Source organism: Argentina silus (assembly GCF_951799395.1).
Source record: "Argentina silus genome assembly, chromosome: 13".
Lineage (NCBI taxonomy): Eukaryota > Metazoa > Chordata > Actinopteri > Argentiniformes > Argentinidae > Argentina > Argentina silus.
Window position 1 is genome coordinate 6,531,358 of NC_139667.1, and position 17,625 is coordinate 6,548,982.

Consider the following 17,625-nt stretch of genomic DNA (forward strand, 5'->3'; position numbering starts at 1 on the left):
AGGCACCCAGGCTCCAGTGTGCCTGCAGAATAATTGCTCTATTTAGCTTTCCTAATCAGAATGGCCGGTAGTCACCATCCATACATTATGTGCTTGAATCTGTGTTCCAATTTATGGGCCTGGTTTTTGGGCATAAATTATTAGAAGGCTGGGTTGGTATCAGAGATGCCCTAGTATACTAACCATAACAAAATCGACGTTTGAGTGATGATAAGGGGGATTTTGTGGGGAGTCTCCTTATCTCATTGATAAATGTGAAGTGATAGGTCTAAGTAGAGAGTGATATTTAATTAATAGAGTAATTCACAGAATGGTACAGAAATCGAAAATGCCAACTATGCAAATCCACAAGAATGACCTAGTTGTCCATGCAGCAAACATATTTTGAAGGTAGTTTTTCTCACAATAATGACATTCAAGTCCTTTGACTAATTTATTTTATAAATGTAATGATTCATTTGATTTCTTCTTTGTCATTTATCTGAGATCTTTCTATGTTTAGCGTGGTCACAAATATAGGCTGTATACACAAAGCCTACGCGTAATGAAGCCCGACTGAACTGCGCGCCTGTGATAAAGCAAAATCTCTCGGCGCTAGGACCGTGGCTCTGTCAGTGCGCAAATCCCAGCACAGGGACCTCTCCATTAGAATCGCTTGTAACCAGTGGGGCTGTTTGCTGCGGCGCAAGCCATCACCCGGGAAGCACCTTCTGCACGCACCTCTCCCGCTTCGTGTCCAAAACACAGATATCTGGGCTTGTCTCCGTAGCCCTCCATATGGGCTCACAATGCGCAGGATACGGGCCAACGCCATTGCAATTTTGACCGTTGCGTGGATCTTGGGTACATTCTATTACCTGTGGCAGGACAATAAACCGCACACATCCCCGTCCTCGCCGTCGCAGCCCCGCGGCGCGGGCAGCAGGAGCCATGGTCAGAAGGCAGCTGCTGGACGACTGGAGATCCATCGAGACGACAGGACCATCCCGCTGATTGTAAGCGACAGGTTGAGGCAAACAGAAGAGAGATAAGCAATAATAGGGGGAAGGGAGACTGCGGTGCTGGAGGCGGCGAGCTGCAGGGAAGTGTGTATTGCATGTTGATGTGCGGTAATCTGTGTCCTGATGCACAGCTGGAGGTGTTATCTGGTCACCGCCTCCCTGAGCCTATGCCACTGTATTTGGGCGCAATGAAGAAATGCGACGATTAACCTAAATGTAGCCAACGTGCGCAACGCATTGTGGCATGCCATTGCCATCATGTAACATAATCCACGCGATGTACATATTGTTATATCACTTCTGTTGTTATTTACATGTTCTGTCGTGCGTCTGTCGGCGCCTCGCAGGACCTCAATTACCCATAAGAGGCTTTCCTTAAGACTCTGAAGGATGAGGGCGCAACGTTCCTCCGTCCGTCTAAGCGTTGGCAGGAATCAGGAACCATTTCATTTTTATTTTCTGGGAAAGACGATAGAAGGTGCCTGAACAGAAATAGGTCTGAAATAACGTTTGCACATAGCCTTATTTCCCTATTAAGCGCGTTTTCTTTGTCTACAATAGCCTTAGTGCTCTGTCCATGCCTGACATGTTTTTTGCGCTTTGTGTCAGAGAGGCAGGGAACATTTAATTTGAATGAGGGCATACAAGTAGCCTATGATTCCACGCACATATGATTAGCTACTGGAGCATTAAAATGGGCATGAATGCACAATAGCTAAGTCCATTGTAACGACAGGTCACGTCATAGATTTTACCATGCAGAATGTTATTAGCCTACAATATACAGTAGCCTACTTTTTTTTTTTTTTTTTTTTTTTTTTTTTTTTTTACAATAGGCCTGTATGTTTTTACAATAGCCCATTGCTTATATATACTATTGACCTTCACCCTTGTGTGATATAGTCCTTTTGTGATATAGGGCTCTATTCAGTCCCATGTTCATCTACATGTTAGGCCGAGCTTTTTATTTTCCTATATCCATGATATCTTTATATTGCGGCCTATAGTTTTATCCTATCCATAAACGGAGCACTACATTTGTTACAACGGCCAAGCTCAAGCTGGTAAACGACGGAAGATAAGGAAGTGCGTATGCTTTAAGACATGGAACACTTTACCTCTCCAGACTTTTAACAAGATCAATGAAATCCACTCAGTTGTGCTTGGGGTCGCGCGTTAGATTGCCCGCGCTGATGTGGCATGCATGATTGACTTCAGACGTGCCAAATTTTTGTCTTTAAATATTTCAAAGTTTACGATAAGAAGGTTAGACCTACAGCTGCGTATTATAGGGTTAGTTCTGGTCTCTATCAAAGGAGGATGCTGTAGGTATCGAAATGACAAATTAGTTAAATAAGCAAGCAAACATATGGAACACATTTAAATGATCTCGCTGTTTGTAAAAAGAACAACCAAACTCACATCAAATTTATTTAAAATAATCTGTACGCAGATGTGGAAAAATATATTTGTTGTAGATGTAGGCGAAATAACGTAATTGGGACTACTTTGAAAAATAATAAGAAGCCGATAACTAGATTTTAATTTTAATTAAATAAATGGATAGACCTCCATCTACAGTAGCTTGTACAACAAAGCGTGGAACAAGAAGCGCACTCCACGTGCCTCTGTACCTCTGTGTGGCTCCATGGAAACGGGATCGTGCCCCACAACCAGGATTCATGACATCATTCATGATGACTAATGTCTTGGCCAGAGCCATGGCTCTGAGCTACAGTAGCCTATGCCATTACATGACAAGATGAACCCAATGGTCAGTTTGTTTAGTTGGTGTTACCTTTATGTCTACTGTTTTCCCAACATAGACTTTTGAATGTCCATCTTTAAATTGGATAATCTTAATTTATAAGACTTTTGAAGTTATGCTTATGCCATTATTATACATGCCTCATTACCGGTATTCTTTTAGTTAAATTGAGTTTGTTCAATGCATCAGTTTGAACTGAGAATATTGTATTGTAGACGTAGTGCGCTACACATGTCTGTGTAATAATTCACCTCACAACAGGTTAATTCACCTTATTCACCCAACCCAGACCCCGTATTTACCCAAAGCTAGAGTTATCAGAGTGCAATTCAACCTGGTAATGTGACCTGAATCAGTATGCCTTGCCAGACCAGCTTTGCTCTCCAATAGGACACAACAGGCAAACAAAGGTTGTACACAAAGCCTGGAACCACTTTAGGGTATTTCTTTCTTTCTTACTTTATTTCTCATTCTGTGGGCAAAACATTGTCTACAGCCTTCCAGTAACCATGACAACAGATCAAATTCTGTGATATTATCATAACAGTGCTGCAATTTGACTTTTGTTTGCTATGGGAAAGCATTCCTTTTGGAATGCTGATATTTATTTCCATGAGCTCTTGCTTGCAACCCCCACAATCTCTGCCCTTTTGCTGTGCTCATACACTTTTGCTTTGGCTGTCTTAAAAGCCTAAATGAGAATGATGTGTCTGTCTTGGGGTGTGTTTTGGAGTATGTGTGTTTGTATGCATTGACTGCTGGCAGGCAGACTTTTCCATCAGTCATTTGTGTTTTTGCTTGAGTGACCTTTTTGGACAAAGGTATATACACTCACCGAGCACTTTATTAGAAACACTATACTAATACTGGGTAGGGCCTCCCTTTGCTCTCAAAACAGCCTCAATTCTTCATGGCATTGATTCCACAAGATGTTGGAAACATTCCTTTGAGATTCCGGTCCATGATAGATTGCACCACGCAATTCCTGCAGATTTTTCAGGTTCACTTTCAAGCTGTGAATCTCCCGTTCTACCACATACTAAAGGTGTTCTATTGGATTCAGATCCGGTGACTGGGAAGGCCACTGAAAAACACTGAACTCATTGTCATGTTCATGAAACCAGTTTGAGACGACTTTTGCTTTGTGACATGGTGCATTATCATGCTGGAAGTAGCCATTAGAAGATGGGTAAATTGTGGCCATGAAGGGATGCACATGGTCAGCAACAATACTCAAATAGGCTGTGGCATTCAAGCGATGATTGATTGGTATTAACGGGCCCAAAGTGTGCCGAGAAAACATTCCCCACACCATTACACCACCTCCACCATGATAAAGTGTACAGCTGTTCCTAATAAAGTCCTCAGTGAGTGTATATTTCACTAAGGACAAAGTTCAAGCCAATAAACCCTCATGATTATCATGTCACACACAGAGTAGCTGGCGTCAGGTACAACACACTTCCCAGGCTTTCCTCAGGTGGAATATCAACAATACACGTTAGAGGCAATAAAAAAGCAGATGCTTAATTATCAAGAAATCTGACAGATGTGATTTCAAGACACCCTCCGGTTCATACGAGAAACTCAGTGGACTTCTAATGTTAGCTCATATTTAATTCAGTAGATTAAGTATTGAAGTGCCTTCCGTGCTTCTGTCTGGATTTTTTTCTCTTCCTCATGAGAAATGGAAAGTGAGGTCATTGGTGCCTGAAACCTGGTTGGGAGTTCTTTAAGCCTCTCCCCCAACAGACCATTAATAACCCAGGACTGAACAATGCAGCTCTCTCTTTCTCTCTCTCTCTCTCTCTCTCTCTCTTTCCTCTCTCCTCTTTCCATCCATCCTCTCTTATATTCTCTCTATCACTCCGACCACATCTCTCCCGCTTCCTTCAAATATTCATCACCTGCACTAACCTCCCACTCACCTGCACTAACCTCCCACTCAGCTATTCTGTGACCTGTGACCTGTGACCTGTGACGCCCCTCACTGTTACTGCTCCTCATTCGCAAATATGCTTGGGCCCTGAGTTTGTCCTCGTCAGGTCACGTGGGCGGGAAAACCCATAATCCTGAGAATCTTTGCAAGGATAGATGGATAGATGGATGGATGGATGGATGGATGGATGGATGGATGGATGGATGGATGGATGGATGGATAGATGGATGGATGGGTGTAGCATTCAAAACAGGGTTAATAGAAGCTAGCGTCTTTGAGAGTTTCATATGGTGTATGTGAATGAGGTCTCTAACTGTAAACCCATGTCCTCCTCCTGTATTCTGACCTCACTGTGTGTGCTCTGTGCCGCCCCCTGCAGGTGACACAGTCTCCCCGGGCGGAGCAGCAGAGCCAGTTGGTGGGCAGCTTTGATGAGAAGGCCTACCTGGCAGGCAAGCAGCTGAAGGCAGGGGAGGACCCTTACAGAGACCACGCCTTCAACCTGCATGAGAGTGACCGCCTTGGCAGTGAACGTGCCATCCGAGACACACGACACTACAGGTAATTGGAGCACACACATGAACAGACACACATACACACACACACACACACCACACACACACCACACACACACACACACACACACACACACACACACACACACACACACACACACACACACTGCACTGTAAACGGATTCATACAGTGTACCTGGTCTGGGATAGACTTGCAATGACTTAATGGCCAAAAAGCGGAGTAGCCTGCATATAAATGAGAATGCCTTTACTCAATAGATTCTCACATTCACATTCTTTGTAGGTGTGCATCAGTGAATTATGACTCTGATCTACCCGCTACGAGCATCATCATCACCTTCCACAATGAGGCACGCTCCACCCTCTTACGCACCATCAAAAGGTAAGGAACATGATGTCCAATGAGCATGTGGAGAACGGACAAGTCCATGAGCATGTGGAGAATGGACAAGTCCATGAGCATGTGGAGAACGGACAAGTCCATGAGCATGTGGAGAATGGACAAGTCCATGAGCATGTGGAGAATGGACAAGTCCATGAGCATGTGGAGTTTAGCATTAGTTAACCATTAGTTTAACATCAATACTGTCTTCATTACTGTATTATTTCTCCCTCAATCTCTCCCTTCATCTCTGTCTCCCTCTCTCAGTGTCCTGATGCGGAGTCCCTCCTCTCTGATACAGGAGATTATCCTCATAGATGACTTCAGCTCTGACCGTGAGTTCCTGCTCTGTAAATCGACACAAGCTGTTCAGCGCTGGTTCTTTATCTGCGCACCCGCTGTGTTCTTTTGACAGAAAAGATGAAGAAACACACAGCGAGACATGGAGATTGTGATAAGGCAATTCATGAGAAACTGTAAAGAGATTTAGATCGCAAGAGAGAGACTTTGTTGGAGGATGTATCCAGTATTACAGAGAACTGGGAATTACATGTGAACAAAGAGGGCATGAGGAATAGATTTTCTCTGTTGCAAGTGATCAGGATATAGATAATGCATGGATGATTGTATTACAGTAATTTTCCTCCATCCTCATAAGCCAAAAGAATTATATGAGCTCACTTTGTACAGTATCCACACCACTCTCTCTGATTACGACCACATGCACCTCCACTACGGAACCAGCACAACGGCGAACATTAACCATACACACACACACACACACACACACATGCGCACACGTGCACACAGACACACACGCGCACACGTGCACACAGACACACACGCACACACACACAGACGCACACGCACACGCACACGCACAATGCACACACACACACACACACACACACACGCGCGCACACACAAACACACATGGAGAGCTGGCCCAGGCTCCTACTTGGAAGTCTCAGTGGCAGCAGCAGCAGCAGCAGCAGCAGCAGCAGCAGGAGATCTATTGGGTTGCTTACGGATCGTTTATTTTCGCTCGTTTCCACAAACAAATGAGTCGTCGCTCCGTGCCAGCGGCCACACTGAGCTGGGGCGTCCTCTCACATGATCAGGCACGGTCACGTGACGCATGGAGAGGGGTCCGGGCCGGCCAGTCAGACAGGCTGAAATCAGACCTGGCGGGGGTCATACCGTACAGACTCAGAAGATCAGTGGCAGGAGAGGGATCGTCCCGCCTCCCTCTGATTCTGTTAATGCTCGCCATGCACTGTCCTCAATCCAGGACAGGATGCTGATTTTTGCTGAGACTTAAGCATGTGACACCAACATGCTCCAGACACATGGGCCTCCCTGTGCTCCCTGTGCACACAGACAGTTCATGCGTACATACAGCAGATACAACCCTGCTGTCCATAACAAACGCACACACACACACACACACACACACACACACACACACACACACACACACACACGCACACGCACATGCACACACACAATCTGGCCATACAAGTATCCAACATCTGCCTGATGTGTGATCTGTGGCTGACTATCCCTGTGTGATTATCCAGAGAATCTGTCCCCTCCCCGCACACACCCCTACACACCCTCCAGCTGTCTCCTCCTTACACACACACACACACACACACACACACACACACACACACATTTTCTCTCTCTGGATTAGCAGTGCTGAAGCCTTTGCTTCTCAGCATGGGTCCAGTGAAGCTGTGTCACTGTAGAGATGTGAGCTTGATCTGACCAGGTATGATCACACTCACTGCTCCTAATCCTGCAGTCTCTGGGGTGTTTGTGTGTGTGTGTGTATTTATGTGTGTGTTTAAATTATGTCCTGACATGTTTACAGATACTCCAAATATTGCTTATGTTAGAACTTAGAACAAGTACATTTGTATTATTTATGTACTTTATGTAACAGTGGTTATGTACTAAATCAACAAGTGAATCTTAAGCCCCTGGGTTGGGTCTCTTCTTTCAGCAAACAATGGTTTTTGAGTCTGTGCCAAGATGTGAGTTAACAATTACAATAATTTAGTCTATGTGTGTGTGTGTGTGTGTGTGTGTGTGTGTGTGTGTGTGTGTGTGTGTGTGTGCTCTCTTTTTCTTACATCATGATGTACATTCTCTTCCCAGCTGAGGACTGCCAGCTGCTCTCTCAGATCCCAAAAGTGCGCTGCCTGAGGAACGGCCGGAGAGAGGGTGAGTGTGGAGGGAGAGAAGGTGTGGAGGGAGAGAGGGTGAGTGGGGAGGGAGAGAGGGTGTGGAGGGAGAGAGGGTGAGTGGGGAGGGAGAGAGGGTGAGTGTGGAGGGAGAGAAGGTGTGGAGGGAGAGAGGGTGAGTGGGGAGGGAGAGAGGGTGAGTGTGGAGGGAGAGAAGGTGTGGAGGGAGAGAGGGTGAGTGTGGAGGGAGAGAAGGTGTGGAGGGAGAGAGGGTGAGTGTGGAGGGAGAGAAGGTGTGGAGGGAGAGAGGGTGAGTGTGGAGGGAGAGAAGGTGTGGAGGGAGAGAAGGTGTGGAGGGAGAGAGGGTGTGGAGGGAGAGAAGGTGTGGAGGGAGAGAGGGTGTGGAGGGAGAGAGTGTGAGTGTGGAGGGAGAGAGGGTGTGGAGGGAGAGAAGGTGTGGAGGGAGAGAAGGTGTGGAGGGAGAGAGGGTGTGGAGGGAGAGAGTGTGAGTGTGGAGGGAGAGAGGGTGTGGAGGGAGAGAAGGTGTGGAGGGAGAGAAGGTGTGGAGGGAGAGAGGGTGAGTGTGGAGGGAGAGAGGGTGAGTGTGGAGGGAGAGAGGGTGAGTGTGGAGGGAGAGAGGGTGTGGAGGGAGAGAGGGTGTGGAGGGAGACAGGGTAAGTGGGGAGGGAGAGAGTGTGAGTGTGGTGGGAGAGAGGGTGTGGAGGGAGAGAGGGTGAGTGGGGAGGGAGAGAGGGTGAGTGGGGAGGGAGAGAGTGTGAGTGTGGACAGGAGGGCAGACAAGGCCTAAAGGGAGAGAGGAGGCCACCGTCATGCTGTTGAAAAAATAACAAGGAGCGGTTCATGTTATGAAAGAATTAAAAAAAAAGAATAAAAAAGAAAAGAATAAAAAAAAGAATAAAAGAGTGATAAAGAAAAGGAAAGTCTACTGATGTCAGCATGTCTGTCTTCATGTCAGCATTGCCCCTGTCTGATTAGCTATCTCTTCTCCCATTCTCTTGTCTTATCTCTGTGCTCCTCCCAGGTCTTATCCGGTCGCGGGTTCGAGGAGCTGGCGCCGCCTCTGCCTCCATCCTCACATTCTTAGACAGCCACTGTGAGGTCAACACGGACTGGCTCCAGCCCATGATCCAGAGAGTCAAAGAGGTACGAGCCACGACGGAGGCATTGTTCACACTCTCAACTGAGTCTCACGTCGTACACTCAACACTCCCATGTGAACACACACATGCATTGCAGACAGTCGCACACGCACGCACACACACACACACACACGCGCGCGCACACACACACACACACACACACATTGATGGAGAGAGGTATCTGTCACTAATGACTAATAGACTACGTGACTATCTGCCCCCTGGCTCTCTCCCAGGCTCTCTCCCCTGGGAGGTTACTGCAGCTGAGCAGCTGCTCCCCAAAACCACTCCCCCATCCCCCATCACAGGCAACCCCTCCTGCTCTCTCCTCCTCTCCCACTATCCCTCCGCCTCCTTCTCTGTCTCCTCCTCTTCCTCTATCCCTCCGCCCCCTTCTCTGTTTCTTCCTCTCTGCTCTTCCTCCAACAACACCTTTCCCATCCTGTCAGTACAGTACGCCTACCCTCATTCCACCCTCGTGACTACGCTACGACCTGTTCTCTTCAACATTTACATTTGACATTCATGGCATTTAGCAGACGCCTTTATCCAAAGCGACTTACAACCAATACATTTGTTTAAGTAAGTGAATCATCTATCCATCCGTTATCATAAGAGAAAGTAATCTATGGTAGGACCAGGGGCTATTGGCAGTCACAATGCTAGAAGAAGGAAGAATTACTCTTTTTTTTACAGGAGAGAAACTTGTACAGGGGGGTAGTGGGGACGAAGTGGTCTTTAGGAGGGACAGTTAAGATGTAGCCTGAGGAGATGGGTCTTCAATCTAGGGTGGAAGACAGGTCTTCAATCTAGGGTGGAAGACAGGTCTTCAATCTAGGGTGGAAGACAGGTCTTCAATCTAGGGTGGAAGACAGGTCTTCAACAACCCCATCCCATCGTTTCCACCTTCACAGTGTTATCTCCCTCTCTTTTACTCTTCCTTATCTGCAAGTACGGGATATACATCACCCTCTCCTCCCCCCTACGGGATATACATCACCCTCTCCTCCCCCCTACGGGATATACATCACCCTCTCCTCCCCCCTACGGGATATACATCACCCTCTCCTCCCCCCTATGGGATATACATCACCCTCTCCTCCCCCTACGGGATATACATCACCCTCTCCTCCCCCCTACGGGATATACATCACCCTCTCCTCCCCCTACGGGATATACATCACCCTCTCCTCCCCCTACGGGATATACATCACCCTCTCCTCCCCCTACGGGATATACATCACCCTCTCCTCCCCCTACGGGATATACATCACCCTCTCCTCCCCCTACGGGATATACATCACCCTCTCCTCCCCCTACGGGATATACATCACCCTCTCCTCCCCCTACGGGATCTACATCACCCTCTCCTCCCCCTACGGGATCTGCATCACCCTCTCCTCCCCCTACGGGATCTACATCACCCTCTCCTCCCCCTACGGGATCTACATCACCCTCTCCTCCCCCTACGGGATCTACATCACCCTCTCCTCCCCCTACGGGATCTACATCACCCTCTCCTCCCCCTCTGTCTTATAACTCATTCACACTTTGCTTTGGGCGTCTGTGACTCAGTGAGCTTCCATGATCATCTCTCAGTGTGGAGAACTTCAGGATGAGTGGTAACCGTGGTCTATAAACTCCAGCCTAATATGTCTGACCTCAAATCACCCACAGGGGAGGATCTGAAAGAACCTGACACATGGTTGAGAAAAACAAACAAACAAATGACCTTTGCTCAGAGCGCCGTCCGCTGTCTCTGAAAAGCTGCAGTGTCTCCATTTGACATCACTGTGTGAGGCAGGCCGGAAAAACAAAGACAGAGAAGCATTAAGATATTGGCTATTACAGAGATAATGGAATTCAAATGAGAGACAGAGAGACATCCATTTGGAGATGTACTGTCTTTTCCTTCTCTGTGTGATCAGAGTGGCTCATTACAAGCCCTATAAAATGATTATTGCTTAAAGCTGTGGAGAGTATCGCTTCCCAAAGCTCTTTAACGAAGTGATGTTTCAGGCTCTCCCACTGCACTCACTGACGCAATGAGCACTGAGTTCACCATGGGGTCAATCACTGTGCAAAGAACAGTGACTTTAATTGGAAACAGGTTGATAGTGTCATTGTAAGGCACACACACACACACTGACACACACACACACACACACACACACACACACACACACACACACACACCACACACACACACACACACACACCACACACACACACACACACACACACACACCCACACACTATATCAACACCACTCCTCTTCCCTGATGTGTTTACTCTAGGGTTCATGTTACTCGATAGGCAAGGCTTCACAACTGTTAACTCTTCAGGCTCAGTTACCCATTCCTCTCTACCCTGATCGACCCCTGATTGCATGCTTAGCAACTCTAGACAGAACCTCTTATTTGGGCACAGAATGTTCTAGTCTCCTGCAGAACATATGTGACGTGCTATTACCTTGCATCCTCTTTGGAAAAATATACTGTAGTGTATGGGAATAAGATGTGTTAATTTGAGCACGCATCAGTGCTGGCTCAGTGAGTAGGCTACGTAACTATGCCTGTATCCCTCTCTTATCTCCAGGATCACACACGGGTTGTCAGCCCCATCATTGATGTTATCAGCCTGGACAACTTTGCCTACTTGGCAGCGTCAGCAGACCTGAGGGGAGGTCAGTATGCAACAGAATGTGTCAGAATGCAACCTGGGGCTAACTGGGGACCTGCTGTGTTCTCACAGCCTCACAACCAAGCACAGCAGTAACTTTCATTTTGTCTTTCTCCTTCTTCTTTCTCTCTCTCTGTCTCTCCATCATGTCTTTACATCCCCCCACCTCTCTCTTTTTTTACTTTATCAGGGTTTGACTGGAGTTTACACTTCAAATGGGAGCAGATTCCTATTGAACAGAAAATGTCCAGGAGTGACCCCACACTGCCAATCAGGTAGAGTGAGTTATATGTCTTCCATTCCTTCCTCCCCAGTTTCTCCTGTTGTACCTGTAGCCTAACCTTTGACCTCTGACCTCTCTGGTCTTAAGGACTCCTGTCATCGCTGGTGGGATCTTTGTCATGGATAAGAGCTGGTTCAACCACCTGGGCCAGTATGACACACACATGGATATCTGGGGTGGAGAAAACTTTGGTGAGTTCACTGCCTTCACTGTCATATTTGAATTAGATAAGAGAACAGTAAGATGTTGAGCAGGTCTTATCTTGAACTTGAACCAGACAGAGGAGGATATTGGTTAAAGGCTGCACAGTAGCAGCACCCCAGGTGCACATGTCTTTGGAAACTATATCAAAACAGACATTAAAATGATCCCCACGCCTTCTCTCAGACATCTGATTTATCTTACCATCTGATGTAACAGGTGAATGCTGCCAATATGAGATTGGTCTAATGAAGATCAGACTGTGTGTGTGTGTGTGTGTGTCTGTGTGTGTGTGTGTGTGTGTGTGTGTGTGTGTGTGTGTGTGTGTGTATGTGGTGTGTGTATTTGTGGATGAAACATATGACTGTCAGTGACTCCCTCCCCTGGTGTCCCCCAGAGCTCTCTTTCCGGGTGTGGATGTGTGGGGGAAGCCTGGAGATTCTCCCCTGCAGTCGGGTGGGCCATGTCTTCAGGAAACGCCACCCCTACGACTTTCCAGAGGGCAATGCTCTTACATACATCAAGTGAGTGGACTGAACTGTTTTTACAAGCAGAGAACAGGGCCTGCCATACCTCCCTGCATACTATTGTATCATATGCTACTATACTACAATACTACTGTGTGTCTGTTCTGGTTGTGTGTGTGTGTGTGCGTGTGTGTGTGTGTGTGTGTGTGTCTGTCTGTCTGTCTGTTCTGGTTGTGTGTGTGTGTGTGTGTGTGTGTATGTGTGTGCGCGGTTGCACATTTAAATGCTGTCCTGACATGTTTACAGACACACTAGATGTTGCTTGTTGTTGTTCCCAGGAACACGCGGCGAGCGGCTGAGGTGTGGATGGATGAGTATAAGCAGTACTACTACTCAGCAAGGCCCTCTGCTCAGGGCAAGGCCTTTGGCAGGTCAGTCCTCAATCTCCTCTGCCTATTCATGGCTGAGACAACTTTTCTGTCCTCTAACCATTCCTCCACTTCTCTCTCTTCACTGCCTCCCTCGCTCACTCCCCCATGCAGCATTGCAGACCGCCTGACTCTGCGGCGCAAGCTGAACTGCAAGTCCTTCCGTTGGTATATGGAAAACGTGTATCCTGAGTTGAGGTGAGAGCGTCTCTACTCGAAAAACCACTCAATCATTCTGTATTTCCAGTCCCACTGCCTCAATCTGATGCAAACGGATTACACAATTTGTTTTAGAGGCAGACATTTAGCCATGTTTCCAATTAATTTGATTCACCTGGGATGCTGGGACCATATATACTAAATATATATTGAAAAATGTATGCACTCATAAAAGCATCAGCTACTTTTACAGTTTTATATGGTTGTGTCGTTGGTATTATTAGTGTTGTAGAGCATGTTCCCTGGCAACAGATTCAATTACTAGATTAACACAAACCATCTGTTTCGATCCATCATGGCGTCCTCTCTCACAATCTCACGCTCTCATGCTCCCCTGTCTCTGTGGTTCTCCCTCTTCCTCCCCCAGGATCCCTGAGCAGGATGCAGTGTCCAGTGTGATGAGACAGGGGGGGCTGTGTCTGGAGACCTACGGCACGGAGAGCCTGGGCCTGGCAGAGTGCAGGGGCAATGGAGCCAACAGGCCTCAGTCACAGGTCAGAATATAACCCAGAGGGGGAGGCTGGGCTGCTCGTATGGGAATGCACATGTGCGTTTCGGTGTTGTGAATCTGTGAAGTCACGATTGATGATTATTCTCTCCCTCCTGTGCAGAGATGGGAACTGGTGGAGCCTCTGATACGCCAGCAGGGCCTCTGTCTGGCCATCACAGCTTTCACCCCTGGGTCAAAGGTCAAAATGGAAACCTGCAGCATGAAAGAGCCTAGACAGGTGAGCAGACTGACAGACAGACGGACAGACAGACAGTGGATGATGAAAGACCAAGAGAGACGTGGCATAGAGTGGCTTTTTGGTTTTATGGTTTTGGACCGAGATATAAGGGCTAGTTTTGCAGCTAAAATAACCTGTTCTATAAGTTCATACTAACCCCTCCCTGCCGTGCTCCCTCCCACTGCTTCACTCAATGATTGTAGTACACTCCATCCCTGCTGGAAGTGAACTGGCTCCAGAGTTGATTTATGACATTGATGCAAGACTTTAACTCAGACCATGTGTGTATGAGTGTATGGGACGTGTGCCAGCCTATCCTCTCATCTCCCGAAGGTCCCGTCTTTATCCTTGGAGAGTTCTTTGGTAGTCTTCCCATAAATGCACTTTCTTGCTGTGGGCGAAATTTGGCTCCTCTGCCCCAAAGAGTATTTTTTTTGTACCGCCCCAATCTTATTTCTTCTCCAAATGATAGAACATTCATCTGAGGTTAACAAGTGCAAAAAACATATTTGGATGGAAATTAAACTCTGGGACTGGGTCTCACCCTATATGTCAGTCTCTGGATGTTTATGAGAAATAAAATGTTATTCACATTGTAATTGGCGGAAAGCATTCAGAGTACATTGTATAGCTGAGTATTTGACCTGAGCCCATTGGGAACTGTGGGAAAAATGTTGTAATTCTGTTGCCCATTCTTCCACCGTCACACACACACACACACACGCACGCGCACGCGCACACACGCGCACACACACGCACACACACGCACACACACGCACACACACGCACACACACACACACACACACACACACACACACACACACACACACACACACACATATCTCTGCCTCTCAGATGGTTAAGGTTACCCCTCACACACCTCCTCTCATTAATAATCTTCCATCTGGTTTTACTCAGCTCTATTTGGCCCAGTCAAAGTCTGTTGTTATTTGAAGTTCTGATTTTATACATTTATCATCAAGCCATGGGCCTGAACCCTTTTGTGCCGGGTGATTTATACTGTCCATTTATAGTCAAGCCAATCTGTGTCTACTCTCCTCAACCTTGTCTCAACTTCCTGGTGCAGCTACCTCAGACATTTCCACTCTTATATCTCTGTGAATGGTCCCCGGGGAGTATTTAGCTAAAGTTCAGACTTATTTATTACTTATTGTGAATGCTATTTTGGCTGCAAACACTAAGAAACCTTACTTCGCCTTCTCAGCAGAACTAATAATGTTACCGTTAGAGTGACAGATACTGTACATTCTGTACTCTGCTAGCAGAATAAAGATGAATAGGAAGTAAACATAATCTGGCAAATATTAAGCTTGATAAATGGCTATTCATCAAGCTCAGTATTTGGTCGTTTTATGTGTTGATGGAGTGAGTCTTCTGTGAGATGGCAGGCCGCAACGCTCTCCAGCTGTACGTTCTATATCTTTCCATTCCAAATAGTGCAACACAATCACTCATCTGATTATTCTAATCCAGGTCTGACTCAGAATCCATTACTCAGTTTTAACTTAAACCTTCTGGGCTGAGATACCAGAATGGCCCAGACCTAACATGAGGCCACATTTGGCAATTTACTTTTGAATAAAGGATGTTACTTCTTAAAAGTTTTACTCTTTTGTTTGTAGATGTACGTTAAGTTTTGTTTAGATACAGATGTCTAGCGTTGATATACAGCAAGGGAGGCTGGTGGAGGCAGAAATTGGGGGACAGGCTCATTGTAATGCATGTGTGTTTGATACCATTCCTTAGTCCATTCCTTGCATTACAATGAGCCTGTCCTCTGATTTCTGCCTCCACCAGTCTCCCCTGCTATACAGTATGTGGTAAAGGCTGAGAATGTTAGATTCATATACTGTATTATTTTCTCAAAAAGAGAAACACCTGCTTCTCTGCCTCTCTTTTTGAGAAAACTAGTTATTATGTTTTATCATGTGTGTATTATATGTCTATATGTATTATATGTTTTGATGATCTCCGCTCTCTCCTCTTACCCCCTTACTCCTGATGCAGAAGTGGAAGCCAAAGGGCCCTGCCTTGCAGCACATGGTCAGTGGGCTCTGTCTGGACAGTCAACCCCCGGCCGGCCCTCTATCCATCACTCCGTGTCGCCCTCAGCTGGCCAGCCAGTCCTGGGAGCCACAGCTAATCACCTGAGCCCTGGTGGGTGGAGAGAGGGAGGGAGAGGATGAGCAGAGACTGGCCCTGTGCTAGGACCCAGAGGATCACGTCTGCACACTGTCGCCTGAGAGAGGAATGAGGAGAATGTGACAAAGAACTATATTTTGTGGTGTGTACTGGAAATACTTGTCCTACGTGTCTGGCTGACAAGAGCGCCAACGGAAAGCACCAACCCTGAAGAGAGAGAAGCCTCAGAGGTCTTACCTGTACAGTCCTTCATCCTCGAGGATGGTGTGGTTCTTCTAGGTTGTCTAAGCTTTTAAATGAAAACTCTTGCACATCTCACTTTTTATTTTCTGTCTCTATCCTGGTCAATTGCTTATGTAGGAATGATGATCATTGCCTCCAAATAATGTGTACATATTATAGAACATGTACCTTTGTGCACCTACAGTAAACAATGACCCAGTGTGTTTTTGTCTTGTTTTTTCCTGGCCTAGTTTTGGGACAGATAAACTGAGCATAAGCCAAGGAAGTCCAAAGCCAACTGAGATCAACTGAGCAGTTTATTTGATGCTGAATAACCCATGCAAAGCACTTTCAGGAACATTATTTATTGTTTTGCATGGCCAAGCCCAAAGAATGTTTTTTTTTTTTTTCTCCTTCAAGATTTTATGTAAATATTTGAAGCAAAAATCAGCTCTGATTTTGTGTAAAGTACCCAATATGTTGTTTGAAAAATAAAACATGCTAAGAAGACAAAGAAAGTGTTCTCTGTGATTGATGTACAATCAGACTTTGTTGAGAAATGCTGCAACTGCAGTTGAAAATGGATGTCATATACTTGTAATGAGTGAATATACTCATGAATGGCAGTTTATACATATAGTTTTATAAGTCCATCTGTTACAATGGAAATGTATCTTCTGCTCTGCTCTCAAACCTCTCCAGACACACACATGTTTAGGGGGAGTAGAGGGTCAGTTACAGTTCAGCACCTCGAGGGTTATGGGGTTAAATTTCTTCTTGCATTACACAAAGTGACCACTAGAGTGCAGGCTAACCTAACGAATTGAGAATGTTGACATGTGAATACCATTGCTCCTTGAAGACTTGCTCCTTGACCTTGACATGTTGTTTCTGCAGAGGGCTGAAACACATAGAGGTTGTATTTTGGAATAAATCAGTTATCATGATAGAAGAAACGTTATTTTTTTCTTCATTTTGCCATGTTTCACGACTATGACAAATGGAGATTAATCTTCAGTATGACTACAACAGGATTAGAGTGGTCATATAGCTAAATCATGATGTTATACATGAAAGATGTTTGAATGCATTGTTGCTAAATTGGGCTTAGTATTATTTTCGATTACTTAGAATTACTGTTGGCTTTTGTGGATTTTCAAATAATTGCATGGGCTGATCTCTATCCCATCTTATATTCAATATAAAAGTGTGCTGAGAAAAACTGTTCTGTGTGTTTGTGTGTGTGTGTTTGTGTT

General features: G+C 46.0%; 1 protein-coding gene across 1 annotated transcript; it reads left to right on the top strand.

The window, feature by feature from the left end:
• Window positions 1-685: 685 nt before the first annotated feature.
• galnt16 (UDP-N-acetyl-alpha-D-galactosamine:polypeptide N-acetylgalactosaminyltransferase 16) lies at window positions 686-16,881 on the top strand. Its single transcript, XM_083683787.1, has 15 exons — window positions 686-995; window positions 5,088-5,269; window positions 5,528-5,626; window positions 5,894-5,961; window positions 7,790-7,855; window positions 8,858-8,979; window positions 11,574-11,661; window positions 11,848-11,932; window positions 12,028-12,131; window positions 12,539-12,665; window positions 12,947-13,039; window positions 13,151-13,234; window positions 13,623-13,749; window positions 13,867-13,983; window positions 16,013-16,881. Exons 1-15 carry the CDS (start codon window positions 789-791, stop codon window positions 16,154-16,156), a joined length of 1,713 nt encoding a protein of 570 aa, XP_083539913.1. The 5' UTR covers window positions 686-788; the 3' UTR covers window positions 16,157-16,881.
• Window positions 16,882-17,625: the final 744 nt, after the last annotated feature.